Raw genomic sequence first — 15,645 nt, 5'->3', positions numbered from 1 at the left:
AAAATTTAACACATCGAGCATGAAAGTACCAGTTATAAAAAAAAAACAATTTGTGAAAAATCGTTGTACAGTATCGTTTTAAGTTTTTTTTTTTTTTTTTTTGCAAAATGGATAGCAAATTTTTCTTGCGGACTGGTAAGTAATAAATTCATACGGAAACCCAGTCATTTAAAATGTATAAGGAAAAAGAAAAAAAAAACAATGCAGCTTACTTTTAAAATTACCGACATTTTGGTTAGCAAGTCAAATATTTTAAAATTTGTCATTTTTACGTTACTTGTTTCTTATTAAATGAACTATCGAATTTTGGTTTAATTTTTGTTTCATCATGTTTTACAAAAATACATGTAATAAATTTCTTTGTGTTTCTATGACTATTTAAAAAAATAAATCTTGAAGGTTCGATGCCACTCAATTCCAAAAAAAAGAAGAAAATTAATGCTTGGTTAGATTTTATTTTAATAACTATCCTTTTTAACAATTAACAAGAAAAAATTTGAAGTTTAAATAAATTAATCGGATTTCTGTAAAGTTTAAAAAAACACATTAAAATTAAATTTAATTATTTAAGTTCTGTATTTTTTTAATGATTTCTATATTTCTATAAGTTTTTTAGACTATCCAGATTTTTTTGTCAAAAATTTGTACATTTGGCTGACATTAGTACCTTAATGTTATGTGTTGGCAGAAAAAGTTTGGGAACAACTGGATCAGACGGTTGTCTTTTTATTTAAGATTGCAAAAATATTATTAGCACAGGTGTTTTTCATGAGGCATTCAGTCTTAGTGGCCTCGTTGAAAGAAATTTTCTGATTAGTGTAGACTCGTTCATTTTGATCCCTTAAAGTATGATGATTAATACTCAATTTTGGAAAAATATTTGTTTAGCAATGATACATAAAAGATTCAAACTCGACAATTTCTAAACTGTACTTAATAAAATAGTGCTTAAGTTTACCATGCATGTTTTAAAAAAATGTTTTGCACTCTCAGCGTCAGTTTTTTTGGCAATATTTAATCACCTGTTTGATTGACGAGGTAAAAAAAATGTCTTTATTTTAAATATTATGCAAGCTTGGCAAGAAAAAAAAAACGAAATTTTTTATCAAGATATTAAAACTGCTTTTTGATTTCTTGCTCAAAAAGAAATTTAATTTTAAGGGACAAAATTTTTATTGGTAAAATTTTATAATTCTGTTCATGATTTAATTAATCATTCATTTTCTGTGTGCACCGCTTGACTTGGAAAAAGTATGGTTTATTTGATTGTTTAAAAATTGTTTACGCAGCTGACATTGTTATTGATCACCTATTTCAAATGTGTACTATGTAAAATTTTAGAACAGCCAATCGTCTATTCTGGAAAGTTCGGAGAATGTTTTCAATCAGTATAAAATGAATGATTTTTTGACGAGCTATCCAGTCAACTAGGATCTTCCGAACCAACCACCACCATGGCCAAACTCTTCGTCGCGTTCTTCGCCCTCCTCGGGATTTCCTCCCTGACACAAGCAGCCATCACCAGCCAGGAGGTGAACCGAGTTCTCGTGGCAACCGGTTACCCCCAGATCGACGCCACTGTGTCCACAATCGTCACCAACGGCATCAACGGGATGACCACAGACCGTAACGAGGCCGCCATGTTCCTGGCGCAGGTCATCCACGAAAGTGGTGGTTTCAAGTATCGGGAGGAGATTGGGGGTGCCAGTCGGAACTACGCCCCGTACTATGGACGTGGGTATATCCAGTTGACGTGGGACTACAACTATCGGGCTGCTTCGCGGGATATCTTCGGTGATGAGCGGTTGGTGCGCGATCCGGGAATGGTGTCACGTGATTTGAACCTGTCGATGCGGGTGTCCACGTGGTTCTGGGTGAAGAATGTACGCCCTGCTGGTGGAGTCAGTCAGAACAACTTTGGACTTACGACTAAGGCTATAAATGGAGCGCTTGAGAGTGGATCGAACAATCCGGTGGCCATTAGGAGGTATAACCTGTACAGGACGGCTGCTCAGGTTCTGGGGATTAGGAACGTCGCCATCAATAGATTCTAGGCGACGTATTTAAGTGATTTTTGTTGAGCTACTAATATCAAGTTATAACTTTCTTATCTCTAGTTAAACATTTTATTTGTGTTTTAATCGTATTATAGCAGAGGAAGCCGGTTAGAATCTCGCCCAAATCTATAATACCTTGACAAACTGCAGCGTTTACTGACAAAATCCAATAGTTTCCAAGGCTACCCCGGAGTTTATGAGGGGGTTATTTGATGACACCACGAAAACTTACTTTTTCGAAAAAGTAAACTATTAGAGTCTGTACCTCAGCAATCAACAGTCCGACCAACAATGTCATGGAAGGTAAATTGCAGTAAATTTCCTCAGCTCGTAAAAAAGTATTCACATATTTTGCACTGCAAATTCGATTTGATTTGATTCGATTGCAAATATATTGCTTGACAATAATTTAAATGAAATAAAAAACTGTTTTTTTTTTACTAAGCATTTTTCTGGTACAAGATTTCCCAAACTCTAGGAGAAAAAATGTCTGTTGTATTCACCTAAAGGATATATAAAAAAGAAACTAAAATAAAAAAAACTTATTTAGATTTAAGTGTTATCAAATTATTGATTTAAACGCAACAATTTAAAATTTCATAAAATCACGCTTAGAAAACTGTCTGAAAAACTTTTTTTTTCCTCTTAAAAAATGGGGTGACTAAAAAGAGTTGAAATATTTCAGAAAAAAATAAGAGTACAAATTAAATATTTTTGGTATGGGTATGGAAGTGACTGTGGTAGAGAAGTGTTCAATTTACTAATAAAATGCTTTTTTAAAATTTTGAAATTTTTTAAAATTTAGTTAACTTTAATTACGAAATTGTTTAATAATCGAAAATTTTATTCAAATAATAGAATATTTATTCGATATTCTCAAAATGTCATGATATTGTCAAGAAAATGATTTACCATAAGTTTCTATTTTCACGTGTTTTTGCAATTTTAATTGTTTTTGAAACGCAATAAGAAAAAAAAACTACAAATTATAAGCATTCAAATGCTGAACTAGTTTCATATAAAATGTGTAAACATATGCTTCGTGCTTCGAATTCAGTCAAAAATGCAAAATAAAGCGGTATTTTTGTAAAAAAATAATTTAAAAGAATTTTAGGTAAAATTCTATCTTTTCATTTAATCAACATAAAATTCGTGTTTATGTTTGCGTTTTTCTCCGCCAACTCACACAGCAGTTGCCCCGACCACTCTTCACGAATCCGAGGTCCGCTTTTTTTATATCTCGTGACGGAGGGGCGGTACGACCCCTTTCATTTTTTTGCATGCGAAAAAAGATGTGTTTTTCAATAATTTGTAGCCTAAAACGGTGATGAGATAGAAATTTGGTGTCATAGGGACTTTTATGTAAAACAAGCCTTACCCGAAAAACTTCGTCTTTTCCTTTTTTCGTTTGTTGACGTTTTTAGCTTTTTTCCATATTCAGCCTCCTATGATCAAAATTTGATTTTACGCAACTTTTCCCATACAATCTGCAGATTTTCCGGAATCGGTTCCAGAGTGGCCAGAGTTGCCACTTTTTGGCGTAAGAACCTTCTTTGGGCTTATACGAACCCAACGCAACAAAGAGCACCTCGATCCGACGCTCCGTATTGAACTGATTCGCGTTCGAACAAAACCATTGAAATTTTTTATATATATAGATTAGACGCCCAATTTGATGACGCACTCATAATTCCGAAAAAAAACGTATTTTGACGAAGAACTTCGTCTTAGGGCTCTATACAGGGTAGCAATCCAAAATTTTGCGAAGCGAAATGAAACCGAAAAATGAAACGCCTTCCCCAAGCAGAGGGGAAAATCACAGAAGCAGCGCGGCCGACGGTTTTGATATAAATATAAACGCCACCCTACAAGATCCTCTGTAATTATTAAGCCAAATGTAATTACAAAAGCCGACTCGGTCCTAACCAGGTCCCAGTACCGAAAAGGACCTAATAAAAATAATTTTATGAAAAAAAAAAAAAAAATAAACGCCACCCCCTCCACAGCATTAGTTTAGTCGGTGGTCTACCACCGAAGCGAGAGGAGCTCAGCTCTTCTCGCGAGCGCCAGCCTTCTCTCTTCCCTACAAAACCACGGGAAATTTGAAGGCTGGCTTCAGTCGGTGGTCTACCACCGAAGCGAGAGGAGCTCAGCTCCTCTCGCAAGCGCCACTAGGTGGCGTCTTCAGGAACTAGCCTTCCCGCTTCCCTACAAAACCATGGGAAATCGGAAGGCTGGCTTCAGTCGGTGGTCTGCCACCGAAGCGAGAGGAGCTCAGCTCCTCTCGCAAGCGCCACCAAGCGCTTGGCAGTAGTGGCCACCACCTGGAGGCCCCGGGGATGTTCCGATAAGGGGACATTTGCGGAACCATAAAAGTTGGGGCAATATAAGTATCAAACTTAAGGGATTTTGATACTGGACATGAAATTTGACATTTTGGCAGCAGTGGCCATAACCTGGAGTGGCCGGAGGCCCCTGGGATGTTCCGATAAGGGGACATTTGCGGAACCATAAGAGTGGGGGCAATATGGGTATCAAACTTTAGGGATTTTGATACTGGACATGAAATTTGACATTTTGGCAGTAATGGCCGCAACCTAGAGTGGCCGGAGGCCCCGGGGATGTTACGATAAGGGGACATTTGCGGAACCATAAAAGTTGGGGCAATATAAGTATCAAACTTTAGGGTTTTTGATACTGGACATGAAATTTGACATTTTGGTAGTAGTGGCCACCACCTGGAGTGGCCGGAGGCCCCGGGAATGTTCCGATAAGGGGACATTTGGGGAACCATAAGAGTTGGGGCAATATGGGTATCAAACTTTAGGGATTTTGATACTGGACATGAAATTTGACATTTTGGCAGCAGTGACCATAACCTGGAGTGGCCGGAGGCCCCTGGGATGTTCCAATAAGGGGACATTTGCGGAACCATAAGAGTTGGGGCAATATGGGTATCAAACTTAAGGGATTTTGATACGTGACATGAAATTTGACATTTTGGCAGCAGTGGCCATAACCTGGAGTGGCCGGAGGCCCCTGGGATGTTCCAATAAGGGGACATTTGCGGAACCATAAGAGTTGGGGCAATATGGGTATCAAACTTAAGGGATTTTGATACTGGACATGAAATTTGACATTTTGGCAGTAGTGGCCACCACCTGGAGTGGCCGTAGGCCCCGAGGATGTTCCGATAAGGGGACATTTGCGGAACCATAAAAGTTGGGGCAATATAAGTATCAAACTTTAGGGTTTTTGATACTGGACATGAAATTTGACATTTTGGCAGTAGTGGCCACCACCTGGAGTGGCCGTAGGCCCCGAGGATGTTCCGATAAGGGGACATTTGCGGAACCATAAAAGTTGGGGCAATATAAGTATCAAACTTTAGGGTTTTTGATACTGGACATGAAATTTGACATTTTGGCAGTAGTGGCCACCACCTGGAGTGGCCGTAGGCCCCGGGGATGTTCCGATAAGGGGACATTTGCGGAACCATAAGAGTTGGGGCAATATAAGTATCAAACTTCAGGGTTTTTGATACTGGACATGAAATTTGTAGTGGCCGCAATCCGGAGTGACCGGAGCCCTCGGGGGTGTTCCGATGGGGGGACATTTGCGGAACCATACGAGTTGCGGCAATATAAGTATCAAACTTCAGGGTTTTTGATACTGGACATGAAATTTGAAATTGGCGGAACCATAAGAGTTGGGGCAATAAAGGTATCAAAATGTAGCTGCTCCTTTGTGATGTTGCTGCACGGTTACGCAAAACGGAAATGAAATTAAATCCAGCCTCGGAATAGAGTTATCTACATGCGTATGTATTGCGTGTACGTACACGAAAAAGATTGAGGTTAAATTTTGTACAGTCCAGCAAAACAATTGGTTGCTAGTGTGCGTGAGAGCGGGCTTAGATATCTCTATCAGAATCACCTCGAAATTTACGAGCGATTACATATGTGTGTGTGTGAGTGTAAGCGCGTGCAGTCCAAAAATCTCAGCCTGCTGCGCCCCACTTCAGCTCATAATTTTTGGATCGTCGTCGAGGCCACATCAGCTGCAGCAGAAGAGGGCGCAGAAGGCGAAAATTTCCCTAGGCAGCCCAACGAACAAAAAAACAACGAAGAACAACCGCTGCACCGCAGGAGAAGCAAACCACAGGCCAAGGTTCCGAAGGAGAGAGGAAACCGGCCAAGCCCGCGGCCCGTCCGCTGGTTGACGAAACGAATCTGGCCGCCATCACCCCGAAGGATCGGAACTTCGGAACGAATCGCCACTGCAGACCATCGGGAAAGAAGAAGAGCAGCTCCTCCACCATCGCAAGTGTAACGGACAAGAAGCAAAAGCCCCGCCGCAAGTAGCACTTAGGAACGTGGTGCTGATGCAGGTTGACCCAGACCAAAGCCATGGACATCTTCCTCAACGTTGACCGGAGAAGCGGCCCGAATGAAGCACTACACCTCGCGGAAGATTTGATAAACAAACGGCCCTTTTCAGGGCCACCAAATATCTCACGAAAGAGTTGTTCCTTCAAAATTTCCCTCTAAGAATGTTCCCTAAAAATTTAAAAAAAGATCGAATAAAAATCATTTCACCACAGAGTTAGCATGAAACCACTGTTTCTGTGTGGTAGAATGTCATACGCGCTTGTGTGTGTGTGTGTGTGTGTGTGAGCACGGAGAGGGAAAAATCGCCTGCTGCAAAAATGCACAAGTCAGAATAACTTTTTCGAAAATTTGGAGCCGTCGCCGATTGCTGGCAACAGCCTTCAAAAAACACTGGCTCAGAAAAAGCCCCATCGAAACGACGTTGAACGCTTCAACTTCATCCTCATATCAAGCATCTCCGCCGTCAGGTATTCCCGGTTTGGTTGACTCGTCCGACCGGGAACTGCGGCCCAGCTCGAGACTACCGTGTCTGTTTCTCGCCTTCACCTTTCCTCATTTGCTGACGCGTCGTCCCTTCCTCGTTGAAAGTCGAGAGTGAAATGATTGCGAAAATGACAAATCGACCTATATTTATAGATTTTTGTTTTGGCATATCGCGGAACGATCAAATCTTGGTGGCGAATGCAGTAGGAAGGCAGAGAGAATGCAGTAGGAACGGCAAAATGAGGAAAAAATCTTGCGTGCTTGTGAAAAGAGGGGAAGTAATAGCGAAGTAGAAGTATAAAAATGCGTTCTACCCTTTCCACTCCACTTAGTTGCCACCGAGATGCTGAACAAGTCGGGTCGGCTCATAATATCTGAGCAGCAGACGGGTGAAGCAGCAGCAGCAGCAGGGAGAGAGAGAGCCCCAAATTCTCTCTTCCGGAGAAGGATTTCTTCTGAAAAATTACCTTTATTTTCTAGAGAGAGAGAGAGAGAGAATCGGAGAGCAGCACCGAAGAGGGCAAATTGTGTGCGAATGCCGTAGAATGACACACCATACATACACACTCCCATTTCATGGTACACGCTGATTGGGTTCGATGCGTCGAGTTTCCCTTCCACGGATGTTCGATTGATGTATCTAAATTCGTCACCTGAAAAGGCCATCAAAGACTGCGACCAACTACAGATACACCCGGGGACGAGCAAAACCGCCAGCGGAGGCAACTTTTAGGCAGTGGAGTAAAATCGTTTAACCTAGTAGACTGTGTGAAAATGGTTGTAGCCCTGTTGTATGGGTTAGTACAACGAATCTACTACGAGCTCGTGTAATTGGTCACAGCCCCGGGATACACTTCCCCCAATTCGTTCAAAGATTTTGTTTACGCCAGTGGTGGCCAAAACCTGGAGTGGCCGGTGCCCTCAAAGAAGGTTCCCCCGGGGCCCGGAGGGCCTTTTACAGAACCATACGAGTTTTGGCAATATGGGTATCAAAATTCATGGTTTTTGATACTGAACATGAAAATGGCCATTTCGGCAGTGGTGGCTAAAACCTGGAGTGGCCGGTGCCCTCAAAGAAGGTTCCCCCGGGGCCCGGAGGGCCTTTTACAGAACCATATGAGTTTTGGCAATATGGGTATCAAAATTCATGGTTTTTGATACTGAACATGATAATGGCCATTTCGGCAGTGGTGGCTAAAACCTGGAGTGGCCGGTGCTCTCAAAGAAGGTTCCCCCGGGGCCCGGAGGGCCTTTTACAGAACCATACGAGTTTTGGCAATATGGGTATCAAAATTCATGGTTTTTGATACTGAACATGAAAATGGCCATTTCGGCAGTAGTGGCTAAAACCTGGAGTGGCCGGTGCTCTCAAAGAAGGTTCCCCCGGGGCCCGGAGGGCCTTTTACAGAACCATACGAGTTTTGGCAATATGGGTATCAAAATTCATGGTTTTTGATACTGAACATGAAAATGGCCATTTCGGCAGTAGTGGCCACAACCTGCACTGGCTGGTGCCCTCGAAGCAGGTTCTCCCGGGGCCCGGGGGACATTTACAGAACCATACGAGTTGTGGCAATATGGGTATCAAAATTCATGGTTTTTGATACTGAACTAAAATTTCGACAGTAGTGGCCACAACCTGGAGTGGCCGGTGCCCTCAAAGCAGGTTCCTCTTGGGCCCAGGGTAACATTAACCGAAACATACGGGTTGTTGCAATATGGGTATCAAAATTCATTGTTTTGATATTGAACCTGCAAATGGCCATTTCGACAGTAGTGGCCACAACCTGGAGTTGCCGGTGCCCTCATGGAAAGTTCACCTTGGGGGAACATTTAAGACAATTTTGCCGACAAATCTATGAAACAAAATACAATAATCTTATCCCAGATTTCACTAGCAATCCAAAAACTCATTCAAAATGTTTGGTCCTATGTCTTTCGGTTATGTCTCTGACATACCATCTTGAACTTTTTGGCAATATGAGTAATAAATCGTTGGGGGTAATAAATCGATAATTGCGAAATTATTGAAATTGAGAATAACTCTTTCGTAATCAATTTGAGCCCTAAAAAGGGCTTTTTAATGCTTGCTGTTGAAATTTACTTGGCTGTCGCCGATGGCTGGCAAGAGCCTTGCCAAAACATTTCCCCATCGCGAACAACATTGAACCCTTCCAGGTTCGGTCTGCCCCTTCGCCGCGATGCTTCTCCGCCTTCAGCTATCTTTGTTGCCGCTGTGTCGTCCCTTCCTCGTAGACTGTCGAGAGTGATTTGAGTACGCAAATGAAATAGATTTTCGTTTTGGGATTTCGTGGAACGAAGAAATCTAGGTGGCGAATGCCGTAGGAAGGCAGAGAGAACGTCGTAGAAACGTCAAAACTAGAAAAAAAGTCTTGTAATGTGTGGGAATAAATCGTTTAATGTGATTCAAATTTGTTGTGACGCAAAGAAAATCTTTAACACATGGTTCAGACTGGCTCTCTGTAATGAATTGGAGTCCTGATACAGTCATCCCACATATTCGGAACGGTTTCCAGATCGGCCAATGTTCAAAAAATCATAGCAAATCGATAATTGAACTAAATCATTCGCTTTTACCTTCATTTGAAAGCTTTTCTTGCGATCTTTCGAATGCTGTATCGAAAATCTGCAAATTTTAACTTTTATATAAAGTTTTTGAAGAATTACTTTGACCCTTGAAATCCACAAATTCGGAACACTTTTTTCTTACGAATGTAAACAAACTTTGGATCTCTCCAGGAGTACATATTTATTACCAAATAATGACTTCACACACTGAAACCAATGAAACTCAAGCTTAGTGATGTTTTATACATGGTTTGATAACTTTTTTGTGAAAATATCAGTTAAATTCAGGTGTTCCACAATTGTGGGAGGCACAATAACATCCCACAAATATGAAACAGGCCATTTGGAGGCAGTGTTTTGCTGCTCTGCACAAAATAGTCTTGGAATGAAGTTTTTTGCTCAAAAAGTACTACTTTCACTAGTGAAATAGCAAGATAATGTCCAAATGAAGGTTCTAAAAATAGTAAGGACGACAGAAAAGCTACTTTTGGCATGCTATTGACAAATTATCATCAAAGTGTTCCGAATTTGTGGGTGTTCCGAATATGTGGGATGACTGTAATGGCTTTTTATTATTTCAAAATATTTCTAAAAAATTGTTCAATGCCAAAAGTTTAATTGATGAAATGATTTCAAATCAACTGGCACGAAAATCTTGACATTACGATTAGCTGTGAAGCGTTTCAAAACTTTAGACGTTATCCAACGTCAAAATACCATAAGATCTTAGAGCAGAAATACCATAAGATCTTAGAGCAGAAATAAATAGATCTTAAGAAATAACCGTTTCGTGATTGATTTTGTGGCCAAGAAACGCAAATAATAAAACTATAAAAAAATCATTAACTTTTGTGTCCGAAGTTCTTCGTCATGATGGTTATGCCTGTAGCATTACCACTGCACCTTTTTTATCAAAAAAAAAAACACTAAAAAAAATTTGAAAACTTTGCCATTTTCCGTTACTACTGTAAAAAAATATCAAAAAAAAACGGACCTCGGATTCGTGATCAGGGACAAAAGTTACCCCTTGGGACAAAGTTTCACGCAAATTGAAGAGGGGTCGGTGCAACTTTTTCCGATTTCGTGTAAATTGGTAGAGAATAACCCGTTAAAAAACATTAGTTTTCTTCATTTAGTTTAATTACAATGACAATGATTTTTTGCTTAACCCTTTACTGGGCAAATTTTTTTTGGAAAACTTCTATATTTGTCGTGTTCAAGAGGTCATTTTGAGCAACTTTTGTTCTATGAAAAACTTCATTCCTCTTGTTTTATGCTTTTCTTGTTTCATTTTTAGTATTTTAATTTTCATTTATGTTGTTTAATTTATGTTTGTTTTTGGTTTTCAACCTTTTCTACCACCAAATATAATAAAATTTGACTATCTTATTTTTTCTTGTTTTAACAGTCACTTCTGCAAATTTTTGCTTGTTTTTCACATGTTTTGCTCTAGAAAGTCACCACTATCAGAAAAATTGAAAAAAAAATGCGTAGTAGCATAGTCTGGGACACTAAAAAATTACTGCATACTTCTTTTTACTTAAAATGTAGGAAATGTTGGTAAAAAAACACAGCCAAAGTTGACCTCTAAAAAAATACATTTTTAAAAACATTTTCAAACTGTCAATCCTATAATTTTCAAAAATTTTAAGAATTCTTCTTTCCTATGATTTTTAAAGATCAAATTTTGGTTGAAAATTGGATTTTTGGCGATTTTTCAGATCGAAGCCTAGAGGCAGGGTTAGTTTGAAGAGGGTTAAATTTTATAGCATTATGCTATACATTCTATACATTATACTTAACACTGGAACGCCCAACGCATGTCCAACTTACACGGACGCCCAAGGCTCCAAAAAAGTTGGAACGGTAACTTCAACTCGCTGGTTCTCGGGCATAACTCAACCAATCAAGATGATTCTTCTTTGTAGTGATTTGTTAGGATGTCTAGATCATTGATTCTCAACGGGGGTACCGGGCCTACTTGATTTACATGGTAGGGGGTACCAGCGTAGAAGAAGGTTGAGAATCGCTGGTCTAGATGATTCTAGAACTTTGCAGAACTTCATTTGAACAAATCTGTAATTTCTTCGACCGAAAACATCGTTCCACCTTTTTTAAAAAGACTGCCTTTGCGGAATTTTCGGCGAATTTTTTTCTACACGCGAAAAAAAAAGTTGGAACGATGTTTTTGATCGCAAAAATTTCAAATTTGATCAAATTAATTTCTGCAAAGTTCTAGAATCATCTAGACATCCTAACAAATCACTACAAAGAAGAATCATCTTGATTGGTTGAGTTATGCCCGAGAACCAGCGAGTTGAAGTTACCGTTCCAACTTTTTTGGAGCCTTGGGCGTTGGAATGTTAAAAGTTAAAATTTGAACATTATAAAGCCGACTGAAAAGTGACTATGTCACTTCAAAATTGAAAGCAATAATTTCCAACACTACTTTTTTTAAAACAGCATTGAGAAACTTTTTTTCAAAAATTGTGCATAGACCTTGTGCGGCCTGCCCCATGTTTCTAAATGATATTTTTTTGGAAATCATTACAAAAATATATTGAAATACTATCAATGTCACCCCGGTTTGCGGTTGTGCAATCTCTGTATTTATAGGTAAGATTTAGATTTTAAACATGTTTTCATAAATGTTATAACAAGAGGAAACTCAGCAAATAAAGAAGAATATTTTCATTCATATTGCGGATACAATGCAAAATATTGATTAGGATGACGTGAATGAAAAATATCGTTTGACGAAGCAGTTTGCTGCCTTGAACAGAATTCGTTTGTCAACAAGGAAGGTGAATTGTTGTTTGAAAAATGATTTGTGTTTAATTTCCAGTTTCAATTGTGTCAAGTTTACAAAACCCTTTCAGGCACAACTTTTTTCAATTTCAGCTTGCAAAAAAAAATTGCAATCAACCAAGCAGACATTATATGGAACCTTCAAAAGGAACGAGTCAAAATACAAATGAAAAAATGTATTTAAACTAATTTGACATCAGTTATCATTATGTGGATCCATTTTTCAAACGTTTATCTTTTTCATTTTTTTGGCAACAGCTGAACAGATTCTGAAAAAAAACATCAAAACAACAGCACAATGAACTTTGTTTTTCTCGAATCTTCCAGCTAAGTAATCCGCGCTATAAATTGCCAGATTTTTCGAACGATTCTGCAGTCAATTCGGATCTTCCGAACCAACAACCACCACCATGGTCAAACTCTTCTTTGCGATCTCAGCCCTGCTGGCAGTGTCCTGCCTGAGCCAGGTGGCATCGGCCGTCACCAGTCAAGAGGTAAACCAAGTCCTCGCGGCTACCGGTTACCGACAAGTTGACGCCACCCTGGCCGGAGTCATCGCCAACGGCATCAACGGGATGACTTCGGACCGTAACGAGGTGGCCATGTTCCTGGCGCAGGTCATCTACGAAAGTGCTGGATTTCACTATCGGGAGGAAATTGGAGGGGCCAGCAAGAGTTACGCGCCGTACTATGGACGTGGGTACATTCAGTTGACTTGGAAGTACAACTATCAGGCTGCTTCGCGGGATATCTTCAATGATGATCGACTGGTTCGGGATCCCGGAATGGTGTCACGTGATACTACCATGTCGATGAGAGCTTCCACGTGGTTCTGGGTTAAGAACGTTCGTCCGAAGGGTGGTGTTAGCAAAAACAACTTTGGACTAACGACCAGAGCTATCTGGGGCAATCCTGTCGGTGGTTCGAGCAATCCAGTGTCCATCAAGCGGTATGACTTGTACAAGAAGGCCGCCAAGGTTTTGGGAGTTACAAATGTTGGAATTAACAGTTTCTAAGAATGTTTACTTCTGAAAGTCATACAATAAAGCTTCTGCCACAGTAATCTTTGAAGAAGTCTTTAATGCCATCCAACCAAGTGCCACAACGCAAACCAACTCAATTTAACAAAGTTCCAAAGCAGCTTACTCCGTAAGCTCGTGAAACGTTCTGTTTTATTGCTCCAGTAAACACACACACACACACACACACTCTCCTCGTTACAAGACAAGACAAGGAGTCTCCAATTGCCGTCCATTGAGGCGTTTGTATCGTCATTTCGCCGCACACTCAGCAACGCCATCTGTCTTCTTAGTCCGGTAATTGTCACTGCTGCTGCTGCAACGACTGCTGGTAACACTACAACACTTTCCTGCAAAGAAGCTCCATTTCCGGCTGCAGCACAACCGTACTGCACACTTATCGGAGCGAACTAATTGCCCCTAATTACCTCCTCAATGTCTTCATCGTCGTCGTCGCCGACGTTGCTGTTGTCATCGACCTACCAAGAAGAGTCTTCCCTTTGAGAGAGGCAGATTATTTTACTTTACTTTGTATGTAAGAGGGGACCGTCAACCTTATCACGGGGTTCTTTGGCAGAGACACACCGGTGTGACGACGAAGCTTCTGAAAGAGAGTCCTCAAGCTAATGAAATGTAGTGCTGATGGCCTCTGGGAAGAAGAAGAAGAAGAAGCAAAGTAAGACTTACCTGTTGGAGCACGTCGATAGATGAATTGCTGGATGCCACACTCATCAGAGTTCTTTCAGGGCCTGCCTGAAAGACGATGGTGACACGACCTGTCTGTCACAGGAGGGCGCAGAACCAAGTAGGTTCTAAAAGCTTTGAGAAAGAAGCTTACAGAAGTTCGTGTCTGTCGTTTTTGTGTTCATATTTATGGGAGACAGGCAGTGTTGCCAATATATTTTTTAGAGTATATTTTGTGTATTTCCGTAATTAGTTGAATTTTAAAGTTTCATGTAAGGATTAAGCTTCACTGCCGTACTGAGCATAATTGTCATTTGACCATTTTGCCAAATTTTAATCGACATTTACTGATTCAACTCAAAATTAGTTCGACTGTTGATACAAGTTGACTTTAAGAACTACATAAAAAAATGTGTATTCTACCTAAAATATGCTGACAAGTAAGACATTGTACTTCCACGAACTTTTAGTAAAAACAAGGGTTTCCAGAAGCGTTCATTACTTGCCAGTCTGCCAATTAATTACTCGAATTACTGGTCCAAAATGATAAATTACACAAATTACTTAATTACTTTTCACTACGATAAAATATTTAATTTATATTTAAGTATTCATTTCTACGGTTCTAAACTAAATTATTTATAAATAGATCATTCGATAACTCTTTCAAAAATTATTCTGTTTACTTTGTTTTTTCACGTATAATTTTTATTGATAATAGATATAGGCGATTAAACGTCAAAAATGCCCCCAACTAGAGGGCGCTGAAACTTTGAGTGATGTTTACATGATATCCTACAGCGAGTTAATTGGTTTGAAATTTGGAATTTTTTATTTTATTATAAAATTGACATTCGTATTTAATTACACAATTTTTCGGTAAAAAATAAGTAGCGCAATTGATATTTAGAATTTTTTTAGGGGTCTTATAAACAAATAAAACACAATAGCTAATAGGACCTTTAAAAAAAAAATCTGGAAATGACCAATAATAATTGTTTCAGGGGCAATTTAACCTGTTCATTATCTGATTCGAAATTTCATTATGTTTCACGTTTCAATCAACCGAACCCTTATCAATCAATTGCAAATGAAGATTATTTAAGTTGACTTGGGGGAACTATACCCTTTCTCAGCCTATTTCTATTATCGGCCTATCAGCACTTTGATCATGAATTACAGCTTAAATAAATTGTTTTTGACCGTTCCAAACTAATGAATAGCTCTAATGAAAGTGAGCAAGCAACTCATCATTGTTGGTACACCTGAAAATGTTATTTAATAGCGGAAAACGGCCAAAGTGATGAGAATTGGTCGAACGGCTTAGTGTGATTAAAATGGGTATATTTCCCCTACGTTTTTTGAAGTCATGTTTGTCATAAAAGCAAAAAAAATGTACTATTTTACTTCAATATATGAAATTAATAATATTTTCAGCTTCCAAAGTCGAATGCCATTAATATATAGAATTTGTTGTAAAAAAGGCCCCCTGATATTATTTGAGCTAAACAAAAACTTTGACAAATATTTGTAGTGGCTCTTCTTGAGAATTGTGAAATTTATCAAAATAACGTTATGTTTCAAAACGCTTTTCAATCATTGGTTTGACATTAC

The 15,645-nt window shown here is 39.4% G+C and overlaps 2 protein-coding genes across 3 annotated transcripts in view; both read left to right on the top strand.

Moving 5' to 3' along the window:
* The window catches only part of LOC120417727 (potassium voltage-gated channel protein Shaw-like), a 203,128-nt gene that overhangs the window by 99,065 nt on the left and 88,418 nt on the right, over positions 1–15,645 (top strand). The window lies entirely within an intron of this gene.
* On the top strand, positions 1,413–13,391 carry LOC120417730 (uncharacterized). The gene is made up of 2 exons (XM_039579885.2): positions 1,413–1,987; positions 12,705–13,391. Exons 1-2 carry the CDS (start codon positions 1,455–1,457, stop codon positions 13,342–13,344), a joined length of 1,173 nt encoding a protein of 390 aa, XP_039435819.1. The 5' UTR covers positions 1,413–1,454; the 3' UTR covers positions 13,345–13,391.

Source organism: Culex pipiens, chromosome 2 (genome assembly GCF_016801865.2).
Source record: "Culex pipiens pallens isolate TS chromosome 2, TS_CPP_V2, whole genome shotgun sequence".
Classification (NCBI taxonomy): Eukaryota; Metazoa; Arthropoda; class Insecta; order Diptera; family Culicidae; genus Culex; species Culex pipiens.
This window is presented reverse-complemented; position numbering and strand designations above follow the sequence as displayed.